General features: G+C 46.6%; 1 protein-coding gene across 1 annotated transcript; it reads right to left on the minus strand.

Annotated features, from left to right (window-relative positions):
* Window positions 1-14,950: 14,950 nt before the first annotated feature.
* On the minus strand, window positions 14,951-17,662 carry FOXB2 (forkhead box B2). Its single transcript, XM_070590106.1, has one exon. It carries the CDS (start codon window positions 17,614-17,616, stop codon window positions 16,327-16,329), a length of 1,290 nt encoding a protein of 429 aa, XP_070446207.1. The 5' UTR covers window positions 17,617-17,662; the 3' UTR covers window positions 14,951-16,326.
* Between the last annotated feature and the right edge of the window lie 1,130 nt (window positions 17,663-18,792).

Genomic DNA, 18,792 nt, shown 5'->3' on the forward strand with positions numbered 1-18,792 from the left:
GCTATGCTGTGGCAGCATCCCACATACAAAATGGAGGAAGATTGGCACAGGTGTTAGCTCAAGCAAAAAGAGGAAGATTGGCAACAGATGTTAGCTCGGGGCCAATCTTCCTCACCAAAAAAAAAAAAAAAAAAAAGGAAAGAAATGGATATTTGGCTGTAGAGTTCTTAATCTCGGCTTTAGTGTGAAAATCATAATACAATATACATAGAGCTATCCAATTTAGAAATTCAGAAATCTCAATTATGCTTATTTCAAGAATGATTGTAATAGGGTGTAATGACTGGGATTTTTTTTAGAAGCTGTATAATTTCATGCCAAAAAAAAGAGAGAGAGATAAAAATTTCTAATTCTTAGATTTTAGTCTTGTTTAACTCAACGAGCAAACTAGTGTGAGTGTCAAGTGTTTCATTTTTATCTTTTCCGGCAAAGAGTGCTCAGTGTTCTAAAAATAATGCTCAATATGAGGAGGCGCATGTAGTCAGTTCTGGGACTGTTTTTTACAGTGAGATGTTCTGAAAAGATTTCAACTTGTAAATTTCATTGGGCAGCTTAGAAAATTACAAACAATTCACTAGGCCTTTCTATATCTGAGTTTCTGCCTGGGATCTTGTCCATAAAATGCGTTAAGAAGAAGCTTATTGTCCCATGTAGTAGAGATCCAGGGAATCTGATCTCTGAGAACTTGAACTCAATGTCTCTATGTGTGCTAGAGGCTCCACAGAGCAACCTTCTATTGTTCAAGGCAAAAACTTCTCCCATTTCCTACTCCATTTTCATGCCCATCAGGGTTTTGTTTGCCTCTTCAAAATCCATAGTCAGTCTAGAAGAGCAGACTGATCAACCCTTTCCTAGACACAGGTTAGTGACTATTGTCAGTATCTTCCTCCTCTTCATGGCTGTCACCATCATCATTGCTATCCTGCTCATCACCGCCTCCATAGCCAGTATTTGTAGCATGCTAAGTTCACAAAGAGCTTTCATTCACATGGCCTCTTCAGAATGAGAATTATCACCCTTTGGAGCTGGGTGGAGCATTTGGGCACCTTATATTGCAAAGGTTTTGTAGAGGAAGGGTTGCATTATTATTCTCCTTGCACACCTCCCAGGACACTGTGTGTTATAGAAGGAGTACTTGATAACTGTTTGTGGAACTAACGTTTGTAAACAAGGAAACTATATTTCAGAGAATTTCCATAGGGTTCCCAGGATCAGACAGGCAGAAAGTGAGTTGCAGACACTAGAACTGAGGTCTCCCCATCTATTACATGAGAGACAAAAATATACATAAATAAAACAAAAAGTAGTGTGTAAACCCATGGAAACGGCTTCATGGTGTCTTAGTTGAATAAAAGTTAGGGAGAAGATCAAAAGGCAATGATTCATCAACAAGTACATATTCCTTGGCCTTATGTCACCACGCATGAAGAATAGCAAAAAAAACAAGTTAAAATTGATGATGCACCAGCTTTAGAAAAATTGGCATCATTATATCGTCACTAGATGTTGACCCTTTGCTGTGGAAAAAGAGGAAGGGATTTAGCAATGTTGCCGTAGGTCGTTTGTACTTTCTTGTCCATTCTTTTTCTCAGTGGGAAGCAGGAGTCAGATTTGCTCTCCTTTGTGAAACTAAAGACAGTTTCCTTTTCCAGACTTTCTGTTTTCCTCATCAGTGGTTAATACACAACTATCCCATCTCAGGTGGATATGTATGTAAATTTAGACAATTATTTCTATTTGTAAAGGGAAAAGCTGCTGTCAACAAAACGTGGTGAGTGCCTTTTAGAAGTCCTGAATCACTCACAGCAAATGTGTTTAAATTGCTGAGGATCAAGGAAGGCATCTCGAATTCTTGCTCTCTGTTGGAGATCCAATTCTGCATCCAGGGAGGAAGTGGGTCACTGGGAAGCCAATAATTGTTGGCAAAACAGGATGAAATTTAGGGCATTACATAGAATATTCCCTTTTTTCTACTGACAGTCCTAATTCAGATTGATTTAGCTTGAAGTTCCACAGTTCCAGGTGAAAGAAGCTAATGTTCGTTGGGCTGCTGCTTCAACCACTCAATGAGGTAGAAATTATTTGTTTAATTTTTTTTTAAAGATTTTATTTTTTTCCTTTGTCTCCCCAAAGCCCCCTGGTACATAGTTGTATATTCTTCGTTGTGGGTCCTTCTAGTTGTGGCATATGGGACACTGCCTCAGCGTGGTTTGATGAGCAGTGCCATGTCCGCGCCCAGGATTCGAACCAACAAAACACTGGGCTGCCTGCAGCGGAGCGCGCGAACTTAACCACTCGGCCATGGGGCCAGCCCCTATTTCTTTGATTTTTAAGGTGAGAAAACTGAGAAATGGAGAGGCTAAGGAACTTAATGAAGCAATATGACATGAAAGTTAAAAGTTGAGGCTTGAGTTTTATTGCCTTGAGTTCTAATCCTGACACAGTTATTAACTGTGACCTTGTTACTGAACTTAGGTTTATCTTTCTCTGTCAACCAGAAGGCCAAACACTGAGATGCGAGATTGCAGCAGAAGGAGAGTTTAATCACAGTGCAGCCAAGTGAGGAGGCAAGAGAATGAGTCTCAAATCCACCTCCCCGAAAAAGGGAGCTCAGGGATATTTATGGAGGACGGGGCAAGGTGGTCTGAAGTATGGAGATAGACGATCGGAGGTGAGGTCATTGATGATCTTCACAAGCGTAGTCAAGCTTCATGCCTCTTCATAGGACATGTGTTCACAAAATGGCAGTGTTAGCATGACCTGAGGGTGGAGTTTTTAGCCTCTTGAAGTCAAAAGGTCGATTATTGGGCATCTGTGCAGGCCCAGTTGATAGGTTGGTGGTCTCAACAGGCCTGAATTAGACAAGGGGTCCTAATTCCAGCTCAAACCCCCATTACCATGGTGACCCAGGCTCCAGGGAGATGTTATCTTTAGGAACCTACTGGGAGTCAGATGGCATAACCCCTAAACAGCACAGTTAACAGTGTGTGTGTGTGGGGGGGGGAGGAAGAATAACTAAAAGCTATAATTGGTAATTGCAAAAGGGAAAAAAAAACCTTTAGTTACCAGCTACTTAATTATCAATGGCTAGCTGTTTGCCAGTTTCAACCTCAGGGAGAAAGTTGACTCTCTGATTCTCAGTTTTTTCACCGGTAAAATAGGGACGGGATTTGGGACTAGGACCTACTGCATTCACTTGTTTTGGGGATTAATATCTGACTCTAAATACTCAATCAATTATTATCTTTAAAGCACTTGAGGTGGTAAATTTCCAAAATGGGGTTCAAAGCTCAAGCTCTCCTCGTTGCACCATGTCACCCTTTGAATGATGTTCATGAAGGCCAGAATTTGTCATAGTGAGATATTTGGGATTAGAACTTTAAAATGCCCTTTCTGGTCAGTTTAAAGCTACTGTGGAGCAAGTTGCCCATCTACAATGGGAGCACCTGTAATGTCTTAAATTTACTGCTATCAATGGCTGCAAGAATATGGGATAGAGGCCATCAGTCTCACATAATTTCAAGTTACAGGACATGAAATGGGTACCAGGAGATATAAATGGAGTCAAGAAAGAGAGAATCTACCTATGTCTTTAGAAATCAGCTTTGAAGGAGACCAGCAAAGGGTAATTCTGTCTCTCTCTCACACACACACACAAACACACACACACACACACACACACACTTATTGAGTCCATACTGTGTGGAAAACAACCTGCGGTGAGGAATATGAAGATTTCTATAAAGGCGAAGTCCACACTATTCTACAGTTATTTTTGGCAGGAGAGCCAGTGACACACCCAGTCCAAATCAAGGCATGCTGCGCCATGGATCTCCCAACACGCTCTAAGAATGAGGAAAGGAAGATTAACAACAGAGAATGGAGGAGGATGGAGGAAAGTTGGTAAAAATTCTTGGAAAAAAGATAGAAAGGAAACATTGTGTTCCTACAATCTATTAGGCACCATAAGAGATGGCTTTTAAGCTGAATTTTGAAGGAAAGACAAAATTCAATAGATGGGTATAGAAAGGAGGGAGGGAGAGAGAGAGAGAAATATGCCTGGGCTGTTGAGAGTAGTTATGATTTAAACGGCACAGGGTTACTCATCATCTTGGGTGAATCCACATTTTCACAGGAACTTTCAATTACAGTCAATTTCAAGGTCTGTCAGGATATAGTCTAAAATTTCATTTTAAATAATGTTCAAATCATTTTACAATTTCTTTTAATATGCTTTTAATATTTTTGAAACCAGGAAAAGTTACTTTTAAGTAAACATCATATAATACCAAAATTAATTTTAAAGATAGGAAATTGTTTCTATAAATATGGTTTTAAAATCATCACACAGCTTTGAAAAGTTATAAGAAATATTGCCTGGATATAGTTTTTTAAATATTGTCCAAAACAATTTCCTCTTTTCAGTTGGCCTTCTTTACCGAATCATATTAATTTTTAAGAGAGTTTTTCAATCTGTCTCCAATTACTAAGAAACATTTCTCAATAGGTTTCTGAAAATATGAATTTCAATTTTGATTGTCATCATACTTGATTTTATTTATTGGTTAAGTTAAACCTAATTAGGTAAGTATTATCTGTCCAATCTTACAGATGTGAAAAACTAAGAAACAGAGAAGTTCAGAGACTTCAAAATAGCTCAACACTGTGGCTGAGAGCTGGGCTGAGTTTGACTGCCGTGAAACCCAATCCTGGATCCATCACAAACTAGCTAAATGACCTTGGCAAAGTAGCTGAATCTCTCTCTCTCTCTCTCTCTCTCTCTCTCTCTCTGAGCCATTTAAGCTACCTAGGATTTGGTTATCTAAGTTTGTTTTTTTAACCATTTAGGCAGACAGTCTAAAACTGGCAAACAGTTAGCCATTGATGATTAGCCACTAACTAAAGGGTTTTTTCTTTTTCACAATTACTGATTACAGCTTTTAGTTGTCCCTTGGCCCACTGTTAACCGTGCTGCTTAGGCAATATGCTGTCTGTCTCCCACCGGATTACTATAGATAACATCTCCCTGGCACCTGGCTCACCATGGTAATGGGTGTTTGAGCTGTTTTTCAGGTATTAGGACCCCCTTCTCCAGTTCAGGCTGGTTGAGACCACCAACCCATCAACAGGGCCCATGCCGATGTCCAATAAGTGACCTTTCGACGTCGAGTCTAAAAACTCCACCCTCAGATCATGCTCATGCCACCATTTTATGAACACATGTCCTATGAAGAGGCATGAAGTCTGACTATGCTTGTGCACATCATCAGTTACCTCACCTCCAGTCATCTATCTTCACACTTCAGCCCACCTTGCCCCCTACCCCATAAATGTCCCTGAGCCCCCATTTTCGGGAAGGTGGATTTGGGACTCATTCTCCCACTTCCTCACTTGGCTGCCTTGTGGTTAAAAGCCTCTCTCTCCTGTGATCTCATCATCTAAGTGTTTGGCTTTCTGGGCAATGGGCAAAAATGGACCTGGTTCGGTAACGAGTCGACACATTTGAATATTCAGTAAATCAGGATGGAGGTGTGTATTAACTAAATTCTTCTTTCTCTTCAACAAATCTTTATTAAGAACTTACCACGAGCCAGGTATTACACTAGGCAGCAGAGATACAAAGACGAAAAAGATAGAGAAACTTTGAAAAAGTTTCCACAAATATTCATATCAAGCAAAAAATAATACGTACTGTGTCAACTTGGTCTCTGATATCAAAACAAATCTTGCATGGACCCCATAGTGCTCAAATTTGTCTTGAACTCCTTCATTAGCTATTTGGTTGGTTAAGCAAAGTGCCCCAAAACTTGAACAAGTTCCTCAAACAGCCTATGTCTCAGTTCTCTCGTCTGTAAGATGAGGATTATAGAAGCACTGAATTACAGATTTGCTGTGGGGTTATATGAGATTTAGGATGTAAAGCAGTTAGCTCATAGAAGCTAAATAAGAAAGCTCAATAAATACTAGCTTTCATTATTCTAAGCAGTTAAAACATTTCAATATCCTCATATTACATCCATAAGAACTGTCAAATTCAGAAATTTCAAAAAACACCCTATTTACCTTCAACTCACTTGATTAGTTGGTTTGTTTCCAATGGTGAGTTTTTTTCTTTTCTTTTTTTTTTTTTTAATTAAGCACTTTGCTCCCTAGTCTCCTAGCTTCCCAGGGAGAATTGGATCATTTTTGTTCCTTGATTCTGGGAGGGTGGAGCCCCAAGAGTGCGGTCTGGAGCAGCCTCACCCTGGGGACTTAGCTCCCGGACTGGATCTATCACGCTGAGATTGCAGACCCTATCTGCAAACCAAAGCAACTTTTCAAAGCCGTGTTGCAATGAAGTTATGCTTTAACAGTTTTCTTTAAGCATACGTTTTATTATTTGCAAAGGTGAAGAAATTTCTTTAAATGTTTTTCTTGGTTGATATCTATTAGCAGCATATCTATGTCTATACATATTGTTTTATATTATAATTTTCAACCTTAACGTTCTCCTCCATACTCCCCTGCACTTGACAATCTTCTCCTTCAAAAAATCAGATCAAAGTCTAGTCAGGAGACAGAAACCACTCCAGTTATTTTTACAGACAGAATTGAATATAACGAATTGTTAACTAAGTGTAAGAATGTTAATAACTGAAAGGATAGAAAGAGAACTCTAAGATGCCACAGACATAGCAACTGTAGGAAGCAACTACCACTCCAGGGAAGTTGGAATTATTAGCACTTAGAAACTTAGAGGTGGTCCCCAGGGAGCTAAACTTCAGAACCTCAGGGGGCAACCTGTTGACTAGTGCTGGTGTCTCTGAGATGGGTCGTGATGAGGCTGGTTCTTCAAGTGTTGGAAAAACTTCCAACTAGATTTAGTGGCTGCTGTAGGAAGGAACAGCAGGATAAACTTTGCCTTCTTGATGCTCCCAGGAATTGCAAACAGAAAGGAAGCCCCAGAGGGAACAAACAGGAAGAAGCAAATCCCTTCTTTTTCCATCCTTGCTAACTCCCACTTGAGCCCCATATTACCAGGACCCAATCTATCATCAGTTGGCAAAGCAGAAATGTGGTTTGCAAAGTTCCAGCCCCAGCATCTCAGAGCAGAGTTGGAAAGGGTAGGTTTGGAGATGAGAGACAATAGCTTAGTAATTGGCACAGTAGGGACCATGTCTTATCGTCAGCACCTGGCATAGTTCCTGCAATACATTATTGAATAAATGCCTGTGGAATGGATATGTGTGTACAGTTAGGTTAAAAATGTGATTTTAATAGCTAACATCTTAATTCCTCTTATAAAAAGAGCTGTCTTCATTTGGGAAAATAATTTGATAGAGCACTTTCATTGTACAAGGTGAGGTCCCATTGTTAAGGTCTGGAAAGAGTTAGAGAAACAGAATTAAAGTGCTCTTCATAAGGAGTTAGCAGGAATTGAGGTGAGGTGGGTTGAGGGGCAAAGAAAGCAGCTGGAGAGGAGAGGGGAGATCAACTCGTCAAAGAAGAGAGTCAAGGCCAAGCACAAGGTAGGAAGACTGCAGTGGATGGCGAAAGGTAACCAATGAGAAATTCCTGGTAGAAAGATGCTGGATGGACTTCTAGAAGGAGAAATGATAAATATTTGAATTTCAGTTTATGACCGTGACTCTAAAGTAAGGTAAAATAAAATCTTCAAGGCGTTGGCATTTGCTGCTCACTCTGGTTTACGTCTGGAGTATTTACAAATAAAGGGGCAGTATGCTTTGGATGGTGAGATGATTCATAAGTTGAACCAAATCTGTAGGAGCTTGAGTTATAAGTCAGAGACAGCTGGGAGCAACATACCTTACACCTTCCTTGCCACTCACTAAAATTCCCCGGAGAGACTGGGACGGGAGTCTGCCACAGTCCGTGGTGAGGCTATAGGAAATGTCATGAACTCTCAAAGATCAGAGGGGACCCTCGCTCCTCTAGAATCCTGGTAACATTTGTTTTGTTCAACTGCACACCATTTAGTGCCTCAGCGCTGAAGAACAAAATATCTCATAAATATTTGGCTGAATGGCTCCATTTTCCAGCAAAGTGTGAGGTCGCTGAGATGATGCATCATTTGAATGTCTGTGTGAACCCCATCGTCCAAGTTGCGGATCTGAGCCTGGGTATATATAAACTCTGAACAAACCTATTCCCTCTACATAAAATAGTAGATATAAAAATCCCTCAATATAATGAATAAAGCATGGTATGCGAACATAATTACGCTACATTAAGGAAGGAAGTGAAGTAACACAGTAGCTCCTTAATGCCATTGGTTAAAGTACTTTTGTGATGGAGTTGGCTTATGATGTAAAGAGGGGAATGGAAGCAAGAGTGAACTGACTTCTAGGTCTAGTTTTGATTAATTTCCTTTTCAAGCAGTTCATGTCTCAATTGCCTTGTTGATGAAATAAGACGCTTGCTTTCCAACCTGACTTTTCTATGTCTTCATGTGACATACAATGGGGAATGCTCCAATTCTGGAGGCATATGGAGTTTTTCTATGCCTCCTTTGTGCATTTATATAGTATTCAAAGGTCGCTGGGAAAGGGATGGGTAGATTTGATAGGCACCAATGAGTTTTTGAGAGAAAAGGGATAGAAATCTTAACATCTTTTCTGTGATGTTCGGAGTTATTTGGCTATCTCTGATGGACTGAGATGGCTACAGCTGAGACAAACTGACTAAAAGGAATCTCTTGTAGCACAGAATTTCTGGAAATGTGATTTGGGGCCCGGCCAACATCAGCATCCCTGGGAGCTGGTTAGAAATGCACAATTCCAGGCTCCTCTTCATACCTGCTGAATCAGAATCTTTAGGAGTGGGGCCCAGCACACTGTTTTGAAAACCTCTCCTGATGACCCATGTGCATCTAACGTTTGAGAAGCAATGTTAGCAGACGGGTTAGACTTTTCACTTTTTCTTTGTAAGGCAGGAGTCAGCCTGGGCTCCCCTGGCAGGGAAGAGGAGAAGAAATTTTGCAGTGGTAACTGGGATGAGGGTTCAAATTTTTTTGTGTATCAAAGAAATAGGATCTTATTTTGTTCTCCAAGCTGGTAAAGCAGGATGTATTTGATTCTACTTGGGTTCCTTCGTTCTCTTGGATTAAAAATGCAGTCTTATAATTTCAACAATTTTAGTTATTCAGTGCAACTTATTTAAAAACTCAAATCTCAGTGACCTGGGGCCATTTTGGGAGGATATTAGGCTTCTAGCATAAAAGTCGAGACATGTTGAATCTTCTGAAAACATGCATCTTCTGGATAGTTACACGCTTTTGCATTTTTCTGACAATAAGCTATTTCAGTGTAGATAGGCAAGCTACAATACAGGCTTACTCAAACTAGTATAAATAGTATCGAAAACTTTCCCTTTGAAAACGTTGTCACTACACAAAAAAGATTTGCCAACTAGGAAAAAGAAAAATTATATTACTGTTTTGGAAAACTGCATATTATTTTTCATTTGGAAGGAAATGCCTAAGCATGTACAATGCATTTATTTCATGTTCATTATCTGCCTAGTTTCAAAAAGGGATCCAGGCTACTACAAAAATACATGAAATGCAAAAGATGAGGAGAAAGGAAGCTAGTAGGAAAGGTAGTAAAAGAATGTGAGATTTATTCTTTAGCAAACCTCCTTTGTAATTTTAACCCCTTCATATTTTCCCATTCCAGCTTCATGGGATAGCGATTCTCAGAAAATTCCCCAAGAGTCAAAGCTTAAAGTGACAGCCTCCTTTTCTTCCTGCCAGAAGTGTCTGCTGCAAAGGGGCTCTTGTCAAAGGCACAGTAGGAGGACAGCAAGGTGTATGCGGTTCCATTTATCTTTGTAGCTCTTTGCTTCTAATGTATATTTCAATCAGCTAGCTCTTCTCTCCTCCCCCTACTTAAGATACGACACTTAAAAATAATCATTCATATTTTGTTGAAATGCCAGTTATACTGACTGGATAGATTTTTGAGTAATCCTTTCCCTGGTTATAAGAGTAAAACACAATTGGTGTATGTGGATGACCTAAAATAATCTAGAACATGTGGAAAACAAGAAAATAAAATGACTTCTGATTTCACCAATCTAAAGGGAGCACTGTTAACATTTGGTGTAGTTCCTTCTAGTTCATTTTCAATGTACATTAGCGTGTTGATATTATTCCCTCAATAGAATTTCATAAACATTTTCTATATGAGTAAAATTTCATAAGCATTATTTGTAATGGCTGCATTATATTCCATAGTATGCAAATAGCATCACTTATTTAAACATTTCCCTATGGGGATTTAGGTTAATCCCTATAAAATAAATTGCAACAGAGTTAGTGTCACAAAGTCCTCACCTGGGATGAATTATTAGGCAGACTAAAGCCTCATCTTTTTACGGACATAATGAAGCTGTCAGTTGTACAATGCTCTGTCCTCTTTAGCTAAGAAACATTTTTAAGAGAAGAGGAGTATTGTTTTTAAAGCAAGATTACTTTGAATAAGTATTGCTACAGATATAGTCACATACATTGAAAAAATTGATCTACAATTTCCTGAGAGAAAACCAAAGCAATATTAGGTTAGAAAATTATAATTAAAAAAAATTTTGGCTTTGTCAGTATTAGATGCACACATCTGCCTGTCTCTTTTTCCTTCCTTTCTTACCTCCCCCTCTCCTTCTTTGCTCCCTCCTTCCCTCCTTGCTTCCTTCTCTCCTTCCTTCCTTTTCCCATCTGTGTGTTTCGATGTTGTGAATTCTTTCTGGAATGAATCTAGCTCAGCTGGGCCTGGACTACAGCTCTCCAGCTCCTCTCTTGCTAAGCATCCATCCGCAGTAACAGTAAAAACATGCTGTCCGTGAAGGTGCTGACAGGACTGGAAGTGGCTCAGATGGGAAAGCGTATTTGAATGCATTTTTTAAATGATGCTGCAATAATGAGATCTGTGACTTACAGGCAAATCTTGGGTGTCTTGTGCACACAAAAGACCTGTTCTTTGTGGCAGAAAAGAACTATTTGGATCAAACTAAACATAACCAAAATATACATTTAACAATATTCTTTTAAAAATATCTTCATGAGTCACTGTTAGCTTTTTTGAATTTTTGGATAATTTTATAAAATCCTTTTTAATATGGCATTCTCAGTATGGCCCTCTGTCTTCAGAAATGTTAGTATAATAATACAATTACAGTTCTCAGATGCTTTATTTTCTGCTTAATGATATATGTGCATATCATGTGACTGAATGTAGATCATATGAATATATTATGGCTTAAAACTCAGAATTTGAATTTCATGGACCACGCTAGAATTCAATAAAACTACATTTGGATGCAAAGGGGAAAGAGCAACATGTGGCTTGAATTTTCCTTAAAATACACAGGGGATAGTTAAGAGGGAAAAGTGCTTGGGACAGAGTACATCTGGAGTCTTGCCAAACTCATACCATTTAAACAATGGTTTAAGACTGAATTCAAGTCCCAAGCAGATCTCTTCAATCTCCCCCAAAGGGCATAAGGTAGCGTTTCAGCTTTGAAAGATAAAGTTAATGAAAATACTTTCAATGAGCAAAATGAGAACGTTGGGCTTGAAGAAATTGTTTTGTCCTCTGGAATTTAAGAACTTCCCACCTCCACTTGGATCCCCACTCTGCCTTTCCACCAAAGAAGTTATCACCAGCCCTTGATGCCATTTCTTCAGTTTCTTCTTTTCAGTGCCATCTCTGTCTTGCCCCCACACACTCACATAGAATCACATACACACAGTTCGATTAACACCAATACCGCTTCAAACCCTTGCCACATCATCCAAGCCTGAACATGCCCCTGAACTATCCTTTCTGCCCATTTCGCAGTGAAGAATGAGAATTCTTATCCAACGGAGGAGGAAAATCCCACCACCATTTACAAGGATCTTTGTATAATTTTGTGCATTTCAGAAATGGCCATTTTCTTGGTGATTGAAATTTAGGGGAATCAACGGTTTTTATGATCAATGCTTTTTCTCCTAAGGCATTCTATTTCCATACTCTTCCAGACTCTGTACTAGTGCCAAGCAGGCAAATGTCACCTTTGAGTCCCAGGAGATGTGTTGATCAGCCTTCCAAACTCCCCAGCGCAAAGATGCTTGGAGTTCAGCATGCCACTTCCAGCTCACTGGCTCTGATTCCTATGGATGCAACCAGCCCTCCTCCCTGGCTGGACTAATGCCAGTCTACTTAGGGAGATAATTGACCACAAGCCAGCCTGACTGACAGGCTTCCTAAGTGCCAGATGCCAACTGTGCCAATTCTGGCCTTTACAGGAAGGCCTGTTCTTCTAGGAACCACAGCTAAACTAGCTTCGTCCTCCCTTAGTCCTTAGCTCTCATCTCAGCTTCCCAAGGAAATATAATCAAACAGATCATTCCAGGTTGTTTTCCTTCTACCTTTATTGTAAGGACATCTACACCAAGACCATTCTCTCTCCTCCTTGCTTCTCCTCATCTTTCTCAGTGTTCTGTGTTTTCAGTTAAGTGGGATACAGGCTGAGCAACTACAGTCTTTTCTATCATCCTGGAAACCAGGAGCATAATTTCATGTTATCTCCACCAGTACTTAGCAGGCCAAGAGTGACTTTAGTAAATTTGTGAACTGAGATGGTCATAAATTTATAAATGCCTTTACTTCCACCTCACTTATGTCCAGAACTTACTTTCTCTCTATCCCAAGATGTAGCTAGAGAAAGAATACCTGTAAGATCGTATGAGATCACGTACTCAGGTGAGAGGATTATCAAAATATTACCATCAGTTTATTGTTCTTATTAGCTTTAGTGGTTCTCTATATACTTTGATTATTACCAGGACAATACTTTTGTAATGGCTTGACTCCCATTAACATATTTAAAATAAGCACTGAGTCTGGCTCCAGTGTCTTTGGGTGGGTGATTTTTGGAATATGGGTGTGCAAATCTGATTCTGGTGAGGAGCAGTGAGTCAGGGCCTGGGGACCTCCCAGTCCTGGTATCCAGGAGGTCTGCCAACATTAATCCTGCCAGCTTCCTGGCTTGGCAGTGGGGCAGTGGTCACTTGGGCTGACGCCCCTCACAACACTGTTACATTAGACTCCAGATCCCATCTTAGTTAAGAGGGGTCTTCAGAGTGGTGTCTAGGGCTTTAGTTGGGACCTCCCTTGGGACCAGAGCTGTGGTGGAAAGCTCCTCCCACCTTGTTTACTTACATAAATTCCCATGTTCTCCAGTCTCAATGCCACATAGCTTCCTTTGGGTACCAGGGTCTCCTACTGGATGAGTAGATTCTACTTGAGTAGAATCATCTCTCAGCTCACTTTGCCTTCCCTTCTCATTTCTCTTTCTCCTTACGGTAAAAACAAATCAAAACAACCGTGTTTTCCCAACAGAGGTAGGAGGGGGTCCTCCGGGGTGTGCGGGTATGGGGCTGGGCGCTAAGAGGGTCTGGGAAAACACTGAGAGTCAATTATTCTCCTTAACCGCTGCGGTGGCCCACAGGCTCTTCTCTCCTCAGGAGGGGCTGTCACTTAGGCCAGCCCTCTGAGCGCCAAACGTCACTTTGGGCTGCACCCCTTTCCCGGAAATGGGACCGTGGGCACCGCTAAATAGCACTCTGGCCCTTTCCGGCAGGTGGAGAAGGAAGACGAGATGTTCTTTTGAAGAAAGCTCTGGGATCCAGCAACCCCTCCTTTGGGCGAGTGACTCGCTCTCTCCCCCTGCCTACCCCCCCCCCCCCCACAACCCCGGACTTCCAGGCACCAATTCACCCGGAGGTGTACCAAGACGCCAAACTCCCAAGTCCCCCGAAATGAAATGTGTGACCCCCATTCAGTGTCTCCCCTCGTCTCTCTTTCAGCAGCCTCAGACTAGTGTGGAGAAAAACCCTGCAGGACACCTTGCAGAGTCCCAAGTTGAAAGAACGGGATGAAAGATTTGTTTGAGCCTCCAAGGGGTCAGCGACCTAAACTGAGACGAGTCTCCCCAGCGAGGCCAAAACTTCGCTGCACGCTGCGATGGGAGTTGTAAATAAGGGATGCGTGGAAACACCTATTTTTAAGATGAAACCAAAATCCCCCCAGTGTCGTGACTATGCACAGGTCATCGTGTTGCCCCTTTATTTTCTTCTAATGAAAGGTTAGAGGAGGCTTTCTTTCGCGAGGCTGGGCAGAAGCAAGCTGGTTCAAGATGGAGCCCTGCTGGAGGATGGAGAGCAGAGGCCCGGCCACGGCTTCCCTGGCCCCAGCGGGGTCCTGCCAACGGGCGGGCCGCCTCGCCCTCTCCCGGCGCAGCATCCGCAGCGGCTGCAGCCCGCAGGAGCTCCGGGGAGCGCGGGCTGCGGAGCCGCCGGCTCTCGCGGGCCCAGCGCCCTGCGGCTCCGGGCCCCAGGCTGCCGCCGCCCCCGAGGCCTTGCTCGCCGAGGATGTGGCCCGGCGCCCGCATGCAACAAGTCCCCCAGGCCGCCGTGGCGGGGCCGCGCTCCTCGTTAATACAGCCGAGGCGGCAGCGGCAGCGTCCCCACCCCGGGCCCGCCCCACAGACTAAAGGGGGAGCTGGCGGGCACCCACCCAATGGCACTGGGTCCCCGACCGTGGCCCGCCCTCGAGGCGCTCAGAAAAGGGCAAAGGGTGTTAGGTGGCGGTGATGGTGACGTTATATTGAAATGAACCTCAGGGAGGAACAGAAAAAATTCACGGTGGCTGGTTTTTGCAAGTTCAGTCTCCAGCACCGAGCTGGACTAGAGCAGGTAGAATAGGAGACAATTGCGCCAAATGATAAAAGGAGCAAAGGAGGGACCTGGCCCTGCTGGCGGCTCTCCTGTGAACTCACTCCTTTAAAGTTCTGAAGTTAAGAAATAAAGGGGAGGGGGAGGATTTGCGAAGTCCCCTGACCGCCCAGTGGGCACTCAGACCGCGGCCTCGTCTCCTGAGAAGGCAAACACCTTCACACGGGCACCGGCAGATCCAGAGAGAAGCTTTAATGGAGAACACCGCGTACAACACTGGCAGACAAGAACTTGTCACAAAGTCACAACCCGAACGCGGCGCCGACACGAGCCAGAGGTGACAAAGGGCAGCCGCCTCCTCCCAACCGCCCGCCTTCGTTCCCCAAAGTTTGTTGGAGTAAAGTGCTATTCCTGGGGCTCCTGAAGGGGGAAGGAGCAACAGCCGCGAGGCAAGTTTCTTTTCCATTCACGAACAGAAACTGAAGAATTCAAAAGGGCCCACGGAATACCAAATCGACCGCAGCGCGCACAGGTGCCCGGGTCGTCCTGGCGCATCGGTCCCGAGGAGGCTGGAAGGCACCGGCCACGAAACACTCCAGGAAGCGTTGAGAGCAATACTGTCGGGTGATGTAGTAGGCTTTTCCCGCGTTCATGAGTTAGGGGAACAAAATCCCGTGATTCAAGCGATTTGTTTTAAAATCCCAGATGGAATGGATCAATCGTGGGAATTCACTTTATTTTGGGGGCTCCTTAATGGTCTCATCCGATTGATGCACAAACGAAGTGCTGGTGGAAAGTCACCTTCATCCACTCTCTTTGGTTGTGTTTCCCGAACTTTACTTTTGGAATCTGGGGCTTTGCTCTTTAAGCTGCTGCCATTCTCTTTTGTGCAAACTAATTGCTTTAGCTGTTCCTGCTATCCTTCTCGACCCCCGAGTCAGAGCCAAGAAACTTAACTGCTTCCCAAGATCCTTCGTGGGGTTCCCACTGCCCCCCAAAAGCGGCGTCATTCAGGATACCGTGTCCTCGCCCATTTAACCAACCAAGAAAATAACGGCAACAAACTCTCCCTCTTTTCCTTCTTAAATAAAACGAGATTTCCTCAGTGAACAGCAGTTTTGTCTTGAATGTTCATGAGAGGCGACTGCCCGCGGACGAGACAGCGGAGAGAAACTTGGTGGCCCAGGTCTGTTTCGGGGTCACTCTGCTGGGTTTCTCCCGGGGAAGTTAGCTCCACCACCTTGTGCTCTCAGGGATTAGGGTCGAAATCCATTTCCAATTTGCCGGCAAATGAGGTTTCCCCAACCTCCGTCGCTCCCTCCCCCCATAACTTATTGATTCATAATATTAATTACAATAGAAACTCTTACCTGAAAATTGGCTTTCATTCATCTGATTGTACAACATAGTATAAACACGGACACCAGAAGTGTTATATTTATTCAGACCACTGGAGAATCCACTTTCGGGGTTGTCTGTTTAAATAAGGTCCTTTCGCGCAAAGGCTGGGGCTGGCCAACCCTGCCCCGCCCCGTCAGAGCACCCTCTCCGGTTCCGGCCCTCCCGGGCCAGGCGTCTCTCATGCGTTTGTCACCCCCAGCCCTCTGGGGACTCTAGGAGTGCACCAGCACCGAGTGCAAGGAGCCGCCCTTGCTCTGGGCCGCACTCGGGGCCGTGGGCTCCAGCAGGGAGGCGGCCTGCGAGGCTGAGACCGCCGGGCACACGGTGGACGGCGCCGGCGGCTGCTGTGCGGCCCCGGGGACAGCGAGCGTCGGCGGCAGCGCTGTCACCGGCGGCAGCGCTGGAGTGGGCTTGATGGGCACCGGCACCGCAGGCAAGCTCTGGCTTGCCGAATGGCACAGGGCCTTGACCGGCACCCCGAAGGCTCCGTACTCCGGGCCCACTGGGACCCCCGCGGCAGCGGCGGCAGCGGCAGCCGCGGCCACCGAATCCATGACGCCGACGTGCGGCCACACGGAGCTGACAACGTTGCCTAGCTGGCCTGGCACAGGATAACCCAGATGGTGCATGACGGACGCCAAGGGCAGCCCGCCGGCCTGCAGCACGCCCTTGTAGTCCCGGCCGATGATGTTCTCGATGGCGAACGGGTGCTTGAAGCCCGACGAGGACGCAGCGGCGGCGGCGGCAGCGGCGGCGGCCGAGCCCAGCCCGTAGGGCGGGAACTGCGACAGGCGCCCCACGCTGCCCACCGCCGCCGCCGCCGCTGCCGCCGCCGCCGCCGCCACGGCCGCCGCCTCCTGCATCTTGCCGGGGTGAGACGGCTGCTGAGGCTGCGACTGCTGGGGCGGCGGCTGCGGGGGCTGCGACGGGAGGTGCGGCGGCGGCTGCGGAGCCGGAGGCGGCTGCTGGTGGAAATAATGCACCATGTGCGGCGGGGGCGGGGGCGGCGGGGGCGGGTGGTGGTGATGGTGGTGGTGCGCGGCAGCGTGATGGTGGTGGTGGTGGTGGTGCGGGTGGTGAGGGTGGTGGGGGTGCAGGTGCCCTCCGGGCCCCGCGCCGGGCGCGCCCTTGGTGCTTCCCGCGTGCAGGTGAGTGTGGTCCGCGCGCAGCACCTTGAAACGCTTGCGGCGCCGCAGGAAGCTGCCGTTCTCGAACATGTCGCCGCAGTCGGGATGCAGCGCCCAGAAGCTGCCCTTGCCGGGCTGGTCGGGCCGCCGCGGGATCTTGATGAAGCAGTCGTTGAAGGAGAGGTTGTGGCGCAGGCTGTTCTGCCAACGCTGCGTGTGCTCGCGGTAGTAGGGGAAGCGCTCCATGATGAACTTGTAGATGTCGCTCAGCGGCAGCATCTTCTCGGCCGAGTGCTGGATGGCCATGGCGGTCAGAGAGATGTACGAGTAGGGCGGCTTCTGGTCGCTGTACGAACTCTTCCCCGGCCGCGGCATCGCCCCCGGCACCTCTACCGCCCTCCGGCCCACAGTGGACGGCGGCGCCGCTCCGCACCCGGCTCCCAGGGCCTGGCTGTCTCCACTAACCCCGACTTCGCCCACCCAGCCCCGTCACCCCACCTCCTCTCCCCCTAGACCCTCTCGCCGCTTTTCTCCGTGCTTCTCTCAGTTGGCCAGGGTGTCCGCGATTAGCCTCTTGGGCCAACTTAACTCTCCGACGCTCGCAATTTCTGGCCCCGACAGTCCCCGACCGGCGCGCACAGTCGCAAAGGGGGCGCGCCAGCTTCACCGCCACCCTCTCGGCGTCTTCCCGCGGGTGGGCAGAGACTGCACGCCGGAGCTGGCGGACGAGGAGTGGAGAGGGGCCGCGTTCCCTTCTGGCCTCCTCTTTGCTTTTTCTCGGTCCCAGGGAAGCGCAGGCCAAGCGGGCTGGGAGGTAGGAGTGGACAGTCAGTTCTCGGGCCCTTTAAATCCAAGTTGGCACTCGCTGTCCCGGAGGCTGGGGGCTGCGGGACTTACAGAGACCTGAGCGCTGCGCCCTGAACGGCCCCTCAAGTCGCTCTGGAGTTCTTGTTTTCCTGGAAGGGAGAGGTGAGGTAAGGGGAAGGGAAGCTCGCTCCCGGCAGCCTGCGTCTCCCTCTTCTCCGGCGGCTCGCAGCGGGGCCGGGGTTGGAGCTGTAGGCGATCGCTTGGGGGAAAAGTTTGGTGGTTCTGCAGCAGCGGCGCCCGCGGGCTCTGCGGAGGGGCGGGGGCTCCGGACCGGGGGCTCCGGACCAGGGGGCGCAAGCCGCCGGCCGAAGGGGCGTCTGCGAATGCCAGGAGGATGCGAGGTTGGCCGGGGCCGGCGCAGCCGTCCGCGCCGCAGCTGCCGCCGCTCTCTCGGGCCCGTCTTGAGCTGGAGAGGCGGCGGCGGCGGCTGTGGCAGCGACGCGCTCTCCTGGCTGCGTTTTGTAATGGTCCCCGAGACGCCGAGACCCCCGCAGCTCGCGCTTCGAGACTATCACATGACCGAGGCTGAGGGACTCCGCCGCCGCCTCGTCTCTAGCTGCGGAAGGGGCGAGAAGGCGCTGAGCCTCGCCCCCGCCCCCTCCTCCACCTGGGTTCGGGCGCCCCCACCCCCAGCATTCACCACCCGCCCGGCAGCCCCCAGCCGCGGCCGAGTGGGGCGGGATG

Source organism: Equus przewalskii, chromosome 22 (assembly GCF_037783145.1).
Source record: "Equus przewalskii isolate Varuska chromosome 22, EquPr2, whole genome shotgun sequence".
Classification (NCBI taxonomy): Eukaryota; Metazoa; Chordata; class Mammalia; order Perissodactyla; family Equidae; genus Equus; species Equus przewalskii.